General features: G+C 42.0%; 2 protein-coding genes across 2 annotated transcripts in view; both read left to right on the top strand.

Moving 5' to 3' along the window:
• The first annotated feature begins 1044 nt into the window (after positions 1–1044).
• Positions 1045–17169, top strand: part of cpne1 (copine I) — a 65239-nt gene continuing 49114 nt past the window's right edge. The window contains exon 1 of the mRNA XM_021568362.2: positions 1045–1128. The gene's annotated coding sequence lies outside the window, so the exon portion shown is untranslated. The remainder of the gene's footprint in view (positions 1129–17169) is intronic.
• LOC110493847 (RNA-binding protein 12) lies at positions 1050–16002 on the top strand. The gene is made up of 2 exons (XM_021568360.2): positions 1050–1128; positions 12399–16002. The coding sequence occupies exon 2, from the start codon at positions 12424–12426 to the stop codon at positions 15031–15033; it is 2610 nt and encodes an 869-aa protein (XP_021424035.1). The 5' UTR covers positions 1050–1128; positions 12399–12423; the 3' UTR covers positions 15034–16002.

Genomic DNA, 17169 nt, shown 5'->3' with positions numbered 1-17169 from the left:
GAGAGGAAGCTGTGTAGAGTAGACTACGGTTTGGGCACACAGGTTTGAATGCCACATTGGGAGACATGAAACAGGTCTGTGTGAGTGTTTAGTGGAGGAATGGAGAGATTGCGTGAAAGGGTTAGAGAGGCTGGACGGGGTTTGGGTGGTGTAGTGGGGGCAGGAAAGTGTTGTCCAGGGCTCTATTTTACTTTCTTAGAGGAACCGGACTAATGAAGGTAGGCCGTGACTGGCCTCACAATCCAGTACAGTAGTTGGCAGTGTATGCACTTTAAAAGTTGGATGCTGTCCTCCAACCCAATCTAGCAGAAGACCTAGATTGTGTATGTGTGCAATTCAGAGGGTGAATGGGCAAGACAAAATATTTAAGTGTCTTTGAATGGGGTATGGTGGTAGGTGCCAGGCACAACGGTTTGTGTGTCAAGAACTGCTAGATTTTTCACGCTGGACAGTTTACTGTGTGTATCAAGAATGGTCCACCACCCAAAGGACGTCCAGCCAAATTCACACAACTGTGGGAAGCATTGGAGTCAACATGGAATGCTTTCGACACCTTGTTTTAGTCCATGCCCAACGAATTGAGGCGTTTGAGGGCAAAAGTGTAACTCAAAGGTGTAACTCAATATTAGGAAATTGTTCTTAATGTTTTGTACACTCCGTGTATATCCAACAAACGCCTCTATTTAGAAGTTGTTTTTTTTATCAATATAATATCCAAATTCTGGGATATTATATAATACTCAAATAAGTCTTACCTTAAATCTTACCTTGAGCATCACATTTTTTATTTTTAAACATTGATAAGAAGCTAGATTTTATTGTTAATTTCAATACTAAGTAAATTCAAGATATGTACATTTCCCAAGAACCCAGATTTCAAGATTTCAAGAATGTATAGCTTTTAAATTACTTCTGTTACTATGTAATTTGTAGAATATTATAATGCAATATTTTATGTATGATGTGATGTCTTATTTTATTTAAAATTGTGTACGGTGATTTTTGATGTCTTTTTGTCTGAATTGAGTATTGTCTATTGTTACAAAAAAGAAAAACTACACAAGCAGAGAGAGAAGAGCAAGAGAGGAGGACGCACCATAAAATAAAGATCTGTTAACAGATATTTCGGTAAGGACCAAATAAAAACACAGCGGACAAATGCAATTACAGAGATAGTAATAATGAAATGGTTGTTACAGATTCGTGAAAATATACGCCTGCAGTTAGACATTGGGTGAATATAGCGTTAGCTAGAAGGGCTAGCTAGCTACTAGATATTTTTTTGGGGGGGGGGGGCATGTGAGATGTTCGGCCTGCCCAAATGGGGTAACGTTAGCTAGCTATGTGTTTAGCGAACAACAAGCTATATCACTAATGTATTACGTTATGCTTTTCGTGAGCTTTAGAAATGTGGGAACTAGCTAGCTAAACGTTTGATGTTCTCGTGTTTCGCTAGGTAGCTACTAGTCTGAATAAGTACGTTGAAGGGCAATTGTTCTGTCTTTAGCCAATGATGCTAGCTAGCTACCCATCTTGCTAATTAACTAGCTAGCTTCTAGGTCGGAGAAGGGGTTTTCATTGCAGGACCTGCTCTTAATATCAATCCAACTAACGTTAGCTAGCTTGCACGGCGCCCTTTCTCGAGTAATGTGGTACACATTCAAATGTTGAAATGGCTAGATATAATTGGTCTGTGGTCTCTTCCTGTAGCCTTGCAGAATTTGCTGTCTTTTTGCAGCCCTTCACATTTGGAAACCGCTTTAGTACTGTGACAGACTGAGCTTTTAGCTACGTTATTGGCAAATGTGTTTTACAATGAAGTCTCGTTCATGTTGACAGCGTTTTCGTGCCCATGCAATTCATTTGCTATTTCATCAACTTCCCCCAGTATGTGCTATTTGTCGTGACCAGAGATTGGGCAGTCCAGGGGTGTATTCATTACGCCTTGCAGCGGAAACCGTTCACCGTTTAAGAACCAAACGAAAGGGGGAGGGACCTACCTGAATTTGTCCAATAGAAACTCGTTTTCGTTGGAAACGGTTTCTGTTTGGAGGGAACGATTTCTGTTGCAAAAGTTTTACAACGGTATACCCAGCAGGGGTGTAACCATTCGTCCAAACATGGTTGAAATGCACAAATTGAATCATTGAATTTATATTTCATGATTTGAAACTGAATTGAAAATTGCGTTCAGTTTTAAAATGTGATTTCAAATTGAATATTTATATATTCAGTTTGAATATGGTAGATTGCATTCATTGTCTGTATCAAGTTTACAAACTATAATTTAAAGTTGATCAAAGTTTCATAATTTCAGATAAGGAGCATGTATCGAATCAAACGGTCTATGGTAAACAAAAGCTTCTGGTGGTTTCTGAAGCCAATCTGGCATGATGACCACAGGCCTCGCCAGGATATTATAGAAGGGAGTGGCACAAAAAAAAACATGGATAAACTTTTCACTCCATATTTAATCTTGTGACTGACTGGGTTCAAACCAGGTCTCCTGCATGTCACAAGACTGTGTTGACCCACTTGGCTAAAGCCTATAGGGATAACTTCAGGAAGTTAATGTTCTTATTGAGTACCATTTCCCCCCGATTCAGCTCATATCGAGACTCGGAACTCAGGACCTCTGCCTCGCAAACACATGTGACTGCCCTCTTGAGTTCCAACCCCCCGCGCTGTTGAAAAAGTCCTTCAATTGCGCAAGGGGCGACACTTCAGACTGATGAGTGAGTTGTAGATCTGAGTCCAGTGGCACCATTGTATATGAAGATGGCGCCGACAGACATGGCAGCTCTGCTTCTAGCTCCTAAGCAACTTTCCAGTATTTTGTTTTTGTTGTTGTTGTGATTTCTTACATTATTAGCCCAGAACGGTTTTTGTGTTATTACGTACAGCCAGAAATAACTTTTGGATATCAGAGCGGCGGTAACTCACCAACATTACAACCAGAAATATGACTTTCCCAAATTGGATCCTTTGTTCGTACCCTCCAGGGCAACTGAACTTATACCAGAGGCTGCTCCAAGACGCTGCTGGTGGAGAAGAGGTATTCTGAGTGGACTTGTAGTCCGACTCAGAAGGCGTGCACACCATCCGCCACTTCCGGGTATATATTCGCTAATGTGCAGTTCAGCTAATTTTCAAGTAGACAAGCTCAGGGCGAGGATCTCCTTCCAGAGAGACATCCGGATTGCAACATACTGTTTCATAAAATCATGGCGCTCTCCAGATATACTGTCCCCGTTCATACAGCCAGCTGGGTTCTCAATACATCGCTCAGACCGGAATAAAGAATTCTCCGGGAAGAAGAAAGTTGGTGTTTGTTTCATGATTAACAACTCATAATGTGATTGTGATAGCGTACAGGAACTCAAGTACTTTTGTTCCCTCAACCTAGAATGCCTCACGATCAAATGCCGACCATATTACCTCCCAAGAGAATTCTCTTTGGTTATAGTCACAGCCGTGTTTATTCCCCCTCAAGCCGATACCACGATGGCCCTCAAGGAATTACACTGGACTTTGTGCAAACTGGAAACCACCTATCCTGAGGCTGCAGTTATGTAGCTGGGTATTTTAACTAAGCAAATTTGACACATCAAAACATTGCCTTTAGTACTCGCACATCAGACTGGGATATGTTCCGGGTAGCCTATGAGAATAACATTGGCGTATACAGTGACTGAGTTCATCAGGAAGTGTATAGGGGATGTGGTTCCCACTGTGACTATTAAAATCGACCCAAACCAAAAACGGTGGACAGATGACAGCATTTGCACAAAACTTAAAGCGCAAACCACCGCATTTAACCACAGCAAGGTGACTGGGAATATGGTTGAATACAAACTGTAGTTGTGCCCTACGTAAGGCAAGCAAACAGGCAAAATGTCAGTACAGAGACAGTGGAGTAGCAATTCAATGGCTCAGACACGATACGTATATGGCAGATTACTAATGGAAAACCAGCCAAGACACTGACACCGGCATCTTGCTCCCGGAAAAGCTAAACACCTTCGCCCGCTTTGAGGACAACACAGTGCCACCAACACGGCCCACTCCCAAGGACTGTGGGCTCTCGTTCTCCGTGGCCAATGTGAGTAAGACATTTAAGCGTGTTAACCCCCGCAAGGCTACCGGCCCAGACGGCATCCCTAGCCGAGTCCTCAGAGCATGCGCAGACCAGCTGGCAGGAGTGTTTACGGACATTTTCAATCTCTCCCTATCCCAGTCTGCTGTTCCAACTTGCTTAAAGATGTCCACCATTGTTCCTGTACCCAAGAAAGCAAAGGTAACTGAACTAAATGACTATAGCTAAGCCTTTAACACAGTAGTACCCTCCAAGCTCATCTTTAAGCTCGGGGCCCTGGGTCTGAACCCTGCCCTGTGCAACTGGGTCCTGGATTTCCTGATGGGCTGACCCCAGGTGGTGAAGGTAGGAAACAACACCTCCACTGCTAATCCTAAACACAGGGGCCCTACAAGGGTGAGTGCTCAGCCCACTCATGTACCTCCCTGTGTACTCCCACTTAATGATGGGGGCCTACCACGTGTTTAAAGCGCAACTGAAGGCAATAAACAACTTATATCGATGCCACTTATCTGATCGAAAAGTCAAACATTTATTCAGTCTCATCCAAAACAGTTTATTTTTAAAGTGAGTTTGTCATGACTTGAGGGTTTGGTTTTGATTTCAACAAGGTTAACTTGCCCACTAACACGGGATACACACTGCTGCGCACTATCCAATCATACCGCAGAACACATATACAGTGAGACAGACCTGCCCAGCAGTGCAACAGATCAGAGTTTGTTTACATAAGACATGTCACACCTTGGATAGAAGTAAAATTGCGCGACTAAAACTTCCTCTGCAAAAACGTCAACTCAAGAAATCTGAAATTTTTTAAATCTTAGATTGACTATTTTGAGTAAATGATACTGGCATTGTATGGCCTCAAGTTATGCTGAAAACTATGATTTTGATATCTTGGTTGGCCAGTCATTGCATCAATAGCCATCTATGAATTTGAAAGTGGTTACATTTCTCCAGGCCTTTTCCTCAGTTTTTACCCAAAATAGAGGCGAGGTGCCGCTTTGTTATTGTTTCAACTGCGGATTGCCACTTTAAGATGGCTAGGTGGGACAACCACAGTTGATGACCTCACTTATTGTCCATTGTTGCAGATGTGGACCATGTTAGGTGCTTTCACAGGAGTGACCGTTGTCCCCTGTATGTTTTGTGGAAAGATTCCCACACAATTGAGATATTGTAGTGTGCTGAAGCTTTGAGTTCACACACATGCAGGTGGTTGTTTTTTCTCTAGCATTTTCCATACAAAATAAGGAATATGCGAGGCTACATTTTAGTGTAGGCCCAGGCTTAAATCTTTCATGGGGCAGGGTCTGAATACAATCCTCAGTGTGAGACTGATGACGCAGCAGACCTGATTTTAGGTTTGTCCGTAGTATGTTCAGGTATTGGGCTTCAGAGTCTCTTGATAACCATGATCAGATTATGTGTTTGGTGGGAGATGAGAAGCAGTCTTCCAACTGACCGGTCCATTACCATATTATTATACCTTATTTGCATATGTAGGCCATATAGTTGACATAATTTTACATAGAACACTTTAAGGATAAGCTATCGAGGGAAACTTGAGCAATGAAATACAAGTTTTCAATGACATGGATGTTTATTTCACTCTTATGGATTTCTGTGATGAATTAAATTTATTTTCATGCTTGATGTCAACATGAGAAATTACGAGATGCATAATCTTTGTGAAATATATTAGAGTATGGCTTTTTGGCGCGGCAGCCATTTGAAGGAGTTTGTGCTCTAATTGTTGAAGCCAATTTACTGCATTTCTCCTGATGCAAAACAAAAGCTGATATGGGGTTGAATCAAGAGTGTTTTGTACATGCTGTTCACTAAGGATGCCTACATTTGCCTGCCTTTTGCTCATGTTTTTGCTTCCATTTCCTATTGTTTTGTTAATCAAGAATTGATTTAAATAGCTTGCTGTCAGGATTGGCTTGGATATCCTGTGCCACAGTTTTAACGAAGCACCATTATTACAGGTAAGCTTGTGAATATGTCCTGAACAGGCTTGGACTTCCAGTCCAACCCCCACAACCTTCTGTCTGCTCGTCATGGTTTTTACCAGTAATTATTAGCTTTGTTAGGCTATATTCATTGACCTTATTGATTCCCTTTTTGACTAGTGTCCCTTTTGGGATAGTGTACTCTATTGTGGAAACCTCTGAAGTTGAGCAGAGCTAAGCATGACCTACCAAGGTATGAGTGGTATAGAGGAAGAGCATGGTATGTTGGTGGCTTTCTTTGACAAGATACCACATTATCCACAAGCCCCAAGTAAATGTCTCCACTTCATGAACTGATCTCCTTCTGTTGACCACATTTTCTACTTGCTTTTTACTAGGTTGTTTTGGCCAACACCTGCTCTGAACAATGCTTGAGACTTGAGCCTACACATAGGCTAATTGTCTTGCACCTTTAGTGTTTTAATGTTGTTATGCATTTATGCGATAACACATGGCCTAATTTGTCTGATACTCTCCGAATTTGAAACAATTAATCAAATAAATGTTTATTTGTCATGTGCCGAATACAACAAGTGTAGGTAGACCTGAGTGAAATGCTCACTTACAAGTCCTTAACCAACAATGCAGTTAAGAAAAATAAGTGTAAAGTAAAGAATAAAAATAACATGGTTAAAGAGCAGCAGTAAAATAATAGTAGCGAGGCTATATACAGGGGTTACCGGTACAGAGTCAATGTGCGGGGGCATAGGTTAATTGAGGTAATATGTACATGTAGGTAGAGTTAGTGACTATGCATAGATAATAACCAGAGTACCAGCAGTGTAAAAGAGGGGGTGGGGGAACAATACAAATAGTCTGGGTAGACAATTGAAATAGCTGTTCAGGAGTCTTATGGTTTGGGGGTAGAAGCTGTTAAGAAGTCTCTTGGACCTAGACTTGGCGCTCCGGTACCACTTGCCGTGCAGTAGCAGAGAGTCTATGACTAGGGTGGCTAGAGTCTGACAATTTAGGGCCCTATGAAATCCATTTAGTTTTTTCCCCAAATTCAATTTTTTTCTATTTTTATTTGTCTGAATTCTGTGTTTTACAATTTATGCTAATTTTATCATCAGAAAGAGTGTCTAATAATGTGAATGAATAAAATGTCAACAATTTAATTAGATAACAGTACATTTGTGATGATGCAATACAACATTGCACTATTTTTTTTATCTAGTCAAGTGCTTCAATACAGTTCTAAGTGTTTCATTATAAATTAAAATAAGTAATGCAGGAATCTAGGCAACAATGCAGCAAGCAATAGTCAAAACCTAGAGTTATACTTATGTAAAAAAAACAACAACATTGCATTCATTGTTTTTTGTCAAATAAAGTGCTTTGAAGTGTTTCATTGTAAATGAAAAAAAAAGGATTCAGGCAATAATGCAGCAATAGGCAAAACCTATGGAACTACCTTATGAGCTCCTATGTCTGTCTGTCCATTGTAAGTTTTCCATCTATCACAGACATCTCCATTGAAGTACATGATTGTCAGCCTATTTGTGTTGAGCTCAGTGAGTGCCCCTCGCTTGTCTTTGAGTAGAGTCTTGTATTTGAACACCCTAGCCAGCCGGTAGACCTCTGTGTCAAATCCAGCCACAATCTTTTGTGAAGGGGCCTTTTTCGAACATTTGCTAAAAACCTGTATGCTACCCAGCCAGCATAGATGTACATGTCCTCGGAGTACACGTCCTCGGAGTACACGTCCTGGTAATCCGTCTGGCCCCGCGGCCTGAATGTTGACCTGTTTAAATGTCTTTGGCTAAGGAGAGCATGGTCACACAGTCGTCCGGAACAGCTGATGCTCTCATGCATTCTTCAGTGTTGCTTTCCTTGAAGCGAGCATAGAAGTAATTTAGCTTGTCTGGTAAGCTTGTTTCACTGGGCAGCTCGCGGCTGTGCTTCCCTTTTGTAGTCTGTAATAGTTTGCCAGCCTTGCCACATCCGACGAGCGTCTGAGCTGGTGTAGTATGATTCAATAATAGTCCTGTATTGACACTCTACCCTTTAGCTCAATGCGGATGTTGCCTGTAATCCATGGCTTCTGGTTTTGGTATGTACGTACGGTCACTGTGGGGGCGATGCACTTATTGGTGAAGCCAGTGTGGTGTACTCCTCAATGTCATCGGAAGAATCCCGGAACATATTCCAGTGTGCTAGCAAAACAGTCCTGCAGCTTAGCATCTGCTTCATCTGACCACTTTTTTATTGACCGAGTCACTGGTGCTTCCTGCTTTAGATTTAGCTTGTAAGCAGGAATCAGGAGGATATAATTATGGTCAAATTTGCTAAATGGAGGGTGAGAGAGCTTTGTACGCATCTCTGTGTGTGGAGTAATGGTGGTCTAGAGTTTTTTTTCCCCCTCTGGTTGCACATTTAACATGCTGGTAGAAATTAGGTCAAACGGATATAAGTTTCCTTGCATTCAAGTCCCCGGCCACTAGGAGCACCACCTGTTTGCTTATGGCCTTATACATTTCATAGATGGTTTGTGGTGGTAAATAGACAGCTATGAAAAATAGATGAAAACTCTCTTGGTAAATAGTGTGGTCTACAGCTTATCATGAGAAATGCATTTGATTGTGTTTACCAGTTGCTACTGAAATTAGTGTTAGGGATACTGCATTGCAATTATATCAAATTGGCACGTTTATATTTTAAAGGTTGAGTAAGTAAGATTTTCATCAAATGTACCCACATTTATATTGTCAATTGTTTATAATTAGTGAATGCCAGAATGTAGTTATTTTGTTAGATACTTCTCCTTATTAGCTGAGATCAGATTTTTTCAGCCATTTTAGCTGTCATGCTAAATGTTTGGGAACAAACAATCTAGCATAGAACCATGCGAAATTGTAACACTATGCAGATTTTGCCTCCCAAACCTCCGTGACTTATCTTGGCAGCCCCTCCCCCTAACCCTTAATAAACCCCTAACCCTTAATAAACCACAACTTAATTGCTGGTGGTCTAGATGGTCTAGTCAGGTAAATCATTGAAAGTCGACATCAAAATGTGGTGTAGTTTTAGGAATTGCATCTGTTGTTGGTAAGTAATGCACCCTGTAAGTTTCTAAAACGACTTACTCAACCTTTTAAATTCATGCCCCTTCTTCCACCTGAAATGTATTGGACATGGGCCTAATTATGCATCAGATTGATCAATTGGAAGTTGAGCTATACAGTGCATTCGGAAAGTATTTAGAATCCTTGACTTTTTCCCCAAAAAATTGTTACGGCCTTATTCTAAAATGTATTAAATTGTATTTTTTCCTCCTCAGTCTGCACACAATACCTCATAACGAAGCAAAAACAGTTTTTTAGCGAAAGTATAATACATAAAATACTTATCACAGACCCTTAACTCTGTACTTTGTTGAAGCACCTTTAGTGATAGTGGTAGTGATTACAGCCTCGAGTCTTCTTGGGGTATGACGCTACAAGCTTGGCACACCTGAATTTGGGGGGTTTCTCCCATTCTTCTTCTCTGCAGGTCCTCTCAAGCTCTGTCAGGTTGGATGGGGAGCGTCGCTGCACAGCTATTTCCAGGTCTTACCAGAGATGTTACATCGGGTTAAAGTCCGTGCTCTGGCTGGGCCACTCAAGAACATTCAGAGCCTTGTCCCAAAGCCACTCCTACTTTGTCTTGGCTGTGTGCTTAGGGTCATTGTCCTGTTGGAAGGTGAACCTTCAACCCAGTCTGAGGTCCTGAGAGCTCTGGAGCAGGTTTTCATCAAGGCTCTCTCTGTACTTTGCTCCGTTCATCTTTCCCTCAATCCTGACTAGTCTCCCAGTCCCTGTCACTGAAAAACATCCCCACAGTATGATGCTGCCGCCACGCTTTACCATAAGGATGGTGCCAGGTTTCCTCCAGACTTGACGCTTGGCATTTAGGCCAAAGAGTTCAATCTTGGTTTCATCAGACCAGAGAATCTTGTTTCGCATGGGCTGAGTCCTTTAGGTGCCTTTTGGAAAACTCCAAGCGGGGGGCGGGGAGGGCATTTACTAAGGAGTGGTTTCCGTCTGGCCATTCTACCACAAAGGTCTGATTGGTGGAGTGCTGCAGAGATGGTTGTTTTTCTGGAAGGTTCTCCCATCTCCACAGAGGAACTCTGGAGATCTGTCAGTGACCATCGGGTTCTTGGTCACCTCCCTGACCAAGGACTTCTCCCCCGATTGCGCAGTTTGGCCGGTCGGCCAGCTCTAGGAAGAGTCTTGGTTGCTCTAAACTTCTTCCATTTAAGCATGATGGAGGCCACTGCTCTGACATGCATTGTCAACCTTGGGACCTTACAGTTGAAGTCGGAAGTTTACATAAACCTCAGCCAAATACATTTAAACTCAGTTTCACAATTCCTTACATTTAATCCTAGTAAAAATTCTCTGTCTTAGGTCAGTGAGGATCACCACTTTATTTTAAGAATGTGAAATGTCAGAATAATAGTGATTTAAATGGTTTAACTTGGGTCAAACGTTTCCGGTAGCCTTCCACAAGCTTCGCACAATAAGTTGGTGGCCATCACAAAGCCCTGACCTCAATCCCATAGAACATTTGTGGGCAGAACTGAAAAAGCGTGTGCGAGCAAGGAGGCCTACAAACCTGATTCTATTACACCAGCTCTGTCAGGAGGAATGGGCCAGAATTCACCCAATTTATTGTGGGAAGCTTGTGGAAGCCTACCCAAAACGTTTGACCCAAGTTAAACAATTTAAAGGCAATGCTATCAAATACTAATTGAGAATGTAAACTTCTGACCCACTGGGAATGTGACAAAATAAATAAAAGCTGAAATAAATAAATTATTCTGACGATCCTAACTGACCTAAGACAGGGAATTTTTACTAGGAATAAATGTCAGGAGTTGTGAAAAACTGAGTTTAAATTCATTTGGCTATGGTGTATGTAAACTTCTGACTTCAACTGTATCTAGAAAGGTGTGTGCCTTTCCAAATCATGTCCAATCAATTGAAACAGGATGCACCCGAGCTCATCATTTGAGTCTCATCACAAAGGGTCTGCAGATTGATGAGGGGAAACATTTATTTAATCCAATTTATTATAAGGCTGTAATGTAACAAAATGTGTAAAAAAGGAAGGAGTCTGAATACTTTCTGATTGCACTGTAGGTTTATACAATTAATTAATTGCATTAGGCTTGGGCTGTATCCAGATTGTCATACCTTTTTATACCGACCTTGTACCACACAAGGGGCACTATTTTCAAACCCCACTGAGCAATGCTAACAAGTAAATGTAAAATCCCATCTAAATGCTAACATTTTATAAAGTCTCTGACCTAAAGTATTTGCAAGACAGACATCCCAACTCAAAGTTATACAAGTAACAAAAAAATGCTACAGTTTGCTGCATGCACTAAACAAATATTAGACATCAAGGCTTTTGATCCAGTAGGGAATTGTCTGCTGTTTCCAAGCAAGCAAAGCTTAATTTTGGGAGAAGCTAACCACTTAGTGAGATGGCTAACTAGCTACTAAATTAGCAAAACAAATGCACAACTGCAGAGCATTTACAACATTTTAGACCGTTAACTTAGTATTCATACAATATCTAGCTTGCAAACATTTAGATGTGAATTCCATACAGTAAGTAGATCACCTGGTGCGTGCTTAGCAACAGTGAGTGACTCAAGGCTCTGGTCTTTCATCGTTGTGCTTGTAAACAAACACCACGTGACTTGGGACTACCAACAAGCTTCATAATGAAAAATTATGTGACGGGTGAAATGAGGGTTCGCAATCTTCATCTCCTAACGTATTACACAAGTTGACTGCAGGTAAACTAGCTACAAATATTCTAATTCATTAAAAAAGTCAAAGAAATTGTTTTGACGGTAATGAAAAACCATCCTGTGGTTATTTCCAAATACCCCGCTGTTCGGTATACCGCCCAAGCCTAAATTTCATTGAAATGTGTGGTACTATAATTATGAGCAAGATTTAGGCCTACGAGTAACATTTCTACATTAAAGATTTGCTTTTTAGACCTAGGGTCTACATAATGTCCTTGAGCCAAGGCTGATGTATGTGGTGAATGAAGCAATGTGTGGATGGCTGTCTAAGAGTGGTGATGAGTGGACAAACCGCCTAATACTTGTACATATACTTGTACATACATTTTGAATTTCTCTGATGCATTGGGCTCTCATCGAATATATACAAACATAAGCCATCTTGTAAATCATGGTTTCTCTCCTGCTCTTTGTTTCTTGTGTGTTCATTGCTCTTTCCTCTAGTCTTACGGTGGTTGCCTTTTTTCACCTGCAGGTGTGTGTTGTTTCGCCTCAGCAGCATGGCTGTGGTCATCCGCATGCAGGGTCTCCCGATAGTGGCGGGGACCATGGACATACGCCATTTCTTCTCTGGATTGACCATCCCAGATGGTGGGGTGCATATTGTAGGGGGTGAACATGGTGAGGCTTTTATTGTTTTCGCCACAGATGAAGATGCCAGGCTTGGCATGATGCGTAACGGGGGAGCAATCAAAGGTTCAAAAGTGTCACTTTTGCTGAGCAGCAAGACCGAGATGCAGAATATGATTGAGCTTAGCCGCAGGCGTTTTAAAACGGGCAATGTAGAGGGAGCAGCAGGAAATGGTAGAAGGCCAGGTCCCCCCGTCAACACATGTGGGAGGGGCAGTCTACCCAACACTTTACAAGGGTTCAGCAACACCACACCAGCCACCGTCACCACAGCTGCCTCTGCACATGAAACCATAAGCAACAAAAATGTGTCCACGTTTGCCACCACTGGCATGGGAAACATGCCCCCCAGTTTCAGCAACAACTTCAGCAGCCCAAATCTCACCATGGGATCCAGTATGAGAACAGCCATGTCCTCCCGCAACTCTGTACCACCACCTATTCACCCTTTGACAACCATGCCATCTTTGCCACCCATGCCTTCCATACCCCCCATGCCACTTCCACCACCAGTGTCCTCTGTGCCTCCTGTTCCCACTGTGTCACCTTTAACCCAAGGCCCCCCTGTCCTTCCCATGAGTCTGTCCCACATGGGCTCAATGCCACCATTCAACCCAGGTGTCCCACCCCCTAGTGGACTGGCCCCAAATCACATGTTTGTTGGCCATATGAACCCTCTGTTAAATCTCCAGGCACACATGAAGGCAGCAATAGGTAATTCAGACAAGTTATATGTTCACCTTCAAGGCCTGCCCTTCTCAGCTACTGAAATGGATATTGGGGAGTTTTTCTGTGGGTTACTGGTGGACTCCATCCGACTGGTCAGGGACAACATTGGCCGGAGTAGCGGCAGGGCCCTGGCCAAGTTCTTTTCCCCTCAGGACACTTTTGAGGCGCTCAAAAGAAGCAGCAGAATGTTAAGGCAGAGGTACGTGGACATCTCTCCGGCCACAGAGAGCCAGTGGATGAGTGTCAGCAGTGGTGGCAACGGGGTTGGAGGGCAAGCCCATTCAAAATCCAGTAATGTGCCCCAAGACCAGCACCACCGCAGCAACATGAATTCAGCATCTCCTTCAACCAGAGATCATGCAAGGTCTCGCTCCCCTCACAACAAGGAGTTCTGTGTCTACCTAAAAGGCCTGCCCTACGAAGCAGTAAATAAACAGATCTGTGAGTTCTTCAAAAAGCTGGACATTATGGAAGACCGCATTTACATTGCTTATGGACCCACTGGCCGAGCTACAGGTGAGGGCTTTGTCCAGTTGAAAAATGAAATGGATTACAAGGTTGCCCTCAGCTGTCACATGCAGTATATGGGAAGCCGATTCATACAAGTTCACCCCATCAGTAAGAAAGCTATGTTTGAAAAGATTGATTCCATTCGTCAAAGGATGCAGGGTGTTGATAAGAAAAACAACTCTGAGTCCGGCAAGAGCCCTAGAAACTGTGCACACATCTCAAATATTCCATATAATGTGTCAAAGAAAGATGTCCGTCTGTTTCTGGAAGGCATTGCAGTATTTGAAGAAAGTCTTAAAGTTCTGGTTGACAGCAGTGGTAACGGTCTAGGTCAGGCTGTTGTGCAGTTCAGGGTAGAGGAGGATGCGCTAAATGCTGAGAGACTACACAGGCAGAAGTTAAATGGTAGAGATGCCTTTGTGCATTTGGTCACCTTTGAGCAGATGAAGGAAATCGAGAGAAACCCACCACCACAGGTTAAGAGAGGCCAGAAATTTGAAGGGAACTCTCAAGGCCAGGCACACGGCCATGCTCAGGCACAGAATCCTATTCAAGCCCAAGCTCACCCCTTTGCCAGTATAACAGGAGAAGAGTTCAACTTCCTCAGAAACACTGTTGGCAATTTAGGCAATGGTCCTTTTGCTCAATTTACTGTCCCAGGTAATGGAATAGTGGGCCCTCCTCCTCTACCCCCATTTTCAGCAAGTCTAGAGAATGTAGCCCTTAGCATTCCCCCACCCATGGTTGCTGGTCACTTGCCTGGAGCAGTTCTGGCACCCCCAAGCTTCCGACCAGGTAGCAACAATGGCCCACCTGGCTTTGGACCAGAGGGCATGAGGGACAGGCCACCTTTTGACAACGGCTCTAGAAAGAGCGGAGGCCATAACAACCGAGGAAGTGGCCAAGGGCGTTTAGAAGTGCGCCCTCAGTCTGCCTTGGGCCGTGGCCCTGGCTCTGACCCTCTGAGAGAGCAGTCACCCGGAGGCCCTGGTAACCCTCGTGGACCAACCATTGTAAAGATCCAAAACATGCCTTTCACCGTAACAGTCGATGAGATCCTAGATTTCTTTTATGGGTATCAAGTGCTGCCTGGTTCAGTCTGTCAACAGTTCAGTGAAAAGGGCCTGCCCACTGGTGAGGCAATGGTTGCCTTTGAGTCACACGAGGAGGCATCATCTGCTGTCATGGATTTAAATGATAGGCCTATTGGGGCTAGGAAAGTGAAGATAACTCTAGGATAAGACTCCAATGTTCCTCTCTACCAATAATGATTAAGTGAAACATCCGGTTTCATTAATGCAAAGGTAAGAACTTGCATTTAGGATTTAAGCTCCCAACTATCTTTAGCTCCTTTACCAAAGTTATCAAGTTGCTAGTAGCGTAAGAATCAAATGGAACGCTGCTATATTGATTTGATGTATAATATAGCTAAAGTGGGATGTTTGGATTTTCCAAATGGCAAAAAGCCAACTGTTGATGTAGCTTGAGTCCAATCATATTTAGAGTAAGAGCCTTGGATGATATGGTTGGATTAAGAGGATAGTCTTATTTCTGTGCTGAGATGTCACTTTCACTTGGAAGCATGTATTATTTTCAAATGCCCTGACACATTTTGTGTTCTTGTATTTCTTCCATAGATTTAACATTCTCTTTGTGATGATTTTCTAAAGGGGGTACTTGCCAAATGCTGCCATGCATGGTGTTAGTACAGAGAACACTCATTGTGTCATGGTTAAAGCGTTTGCTTATTTGCTCTATGCTGTTTTTCACTGTTAATAAATGCAAATGTCAATGTTGCTAGCTATGTTGTATGATAAATTGTACTGCTTGTTTCTGAGAAAAAGATGTTGAACATTGCATTTGGTTTAATGGTCTGCAGAGCTCTTCAGAACTTTTTGTATCTGCCAACCCTCCCACTGCGATATACTCTTTTGAAAATGAGCTGTTTTGCAAAGATGTAAATACTATTTGGAATGTTTTAGTTTTGTAGTGTTGTCTAACAAGAGACACTTAAGTTTTATATTTTTGGGGACGTTCCAGCTTATTTCACAAGTGTGTATATACTGTTTAGCTTACACTTTTGTCAATAAAATGACATTCCTGACAGATTTACAAGCCATTCTATTTTTCTCATTTTTCACTTGCTTGATGATTTTCTATATGAACAATAAAATGGTTTTGGGAAGGCACCCAGATTTTACCAAACGGTCCAGGTAATTAATTAATTTTTATTAAGGCCCAATGTAGCAGTTTTCAAATCATTTCTGGGTAACAATTAAGTACCTTACTGTGATTGTTTTAAATTAAAATGGTCAAAAATAAACAAAATATCTTCAAAGAGCAGGCCAAAACCCCATCCCACCAAAACAGGTTGAATTGTCTGGCAGCCTTTTGAAACTGCTCTTACGGGGGAAAGGGGCATTATCATTTTCAGTGTTATTCCAACCTCATTTTAGAGAGCTTGACTGCACTGGGCCTTTTCAGTTAGGCCTACATTTAGCTGTTTAAACTACTTAAAAAGGGTAATATAGGCTGTATCGAGGTTTTGCAAGTGACCATATAGGGTTGAATGGGACATTTGATAGGGTTTGCCAAGAAACCCATACAGTAGGCTGGTTTTCCAGACCCAGATTAAGCCTAGTCCTGGACTAAAATGCCCTTTCAATGGCAATTCTCTGTTAAGAATTATTTTTAGAACAGGACCAGGCTTAATCTGTGTCTGGGAAACCAGCCTTTAACAACCTCTTAGAGCTACCCCCTACTTTTTAAAATTTCCATCTGAAGACATACCCAAATCTAACAGTCTGTAGCTCAGGCACAGAACCAAGGATATGCATATTATTGGTACCATTTGAAAGAAAACACTGAAGTTTGTGTAAATGTGAATTGAATATGGGAGAATATAACACAATAGATCTGGTTTAGATAATACAATGAAAAAAAAACGTTTTTTTTTCTTTTTATTGTTGTATTATTTTTTAAATGAACAAGATAAAACAAACATTCAGATAGGATGATGGGGACAATTTCAGTGAAAAACATGAGGGCAACAGTACTTGTGCAAAGTTTCAGAATGATAACTTCCAAAATGAGTGTGCTACATGACATTTATCATAAAGTGACCCAGGTGTCCCACACAAGTAGCCCAAATGTACCCAAGTGGACAAATTGGTGAAGTTATACATTTTGAATGGAATAACTATATACAAAATACCAAAATGGTATTCTAACACACCCCCACCCCCCCAAAAAAATGGAGAAAAAACATGAAAAAAATATATACATTTACAAAATAACACTTTCAATATTTGGAAGACCCTCAGTCCTCTACACAATATTATGCTGCTGATGCCAGGTGCCATAGCACATCCATGCCT

This window comes from Oncorhynchus mykiss, chromosome 17 (assembly GCF_013265735.2).
Source record: "Oncorhynchus mykiss isolate Arlee chromosome 17, USDA_OmykA_1.1, whole genome shotgun sequence".
NCBI classification, from domain to species: domain Eukaryota; kingdom Metazoa; phylum Chordata; class Actinopteri; order Salmoniformes; family Salmonidae; genus Oncorhynchus; species Oncorhynchus mykiss.
The sequence above is the reverse complement of the archived record's forward strand: the minus strand, read 5'-3'. Positions and strand labels throughout refer to the sequence as shown.

What these genes read in the sequence shown, in the direction of transcription:
- LOC110493847 (XM_021568360.2), top strand. Translation starts at nt 12,424, where the DNA reads ATGGCTGTGGTCATCCGCATGCAGGGTCTCCCGATAGTGGCGGGGACC.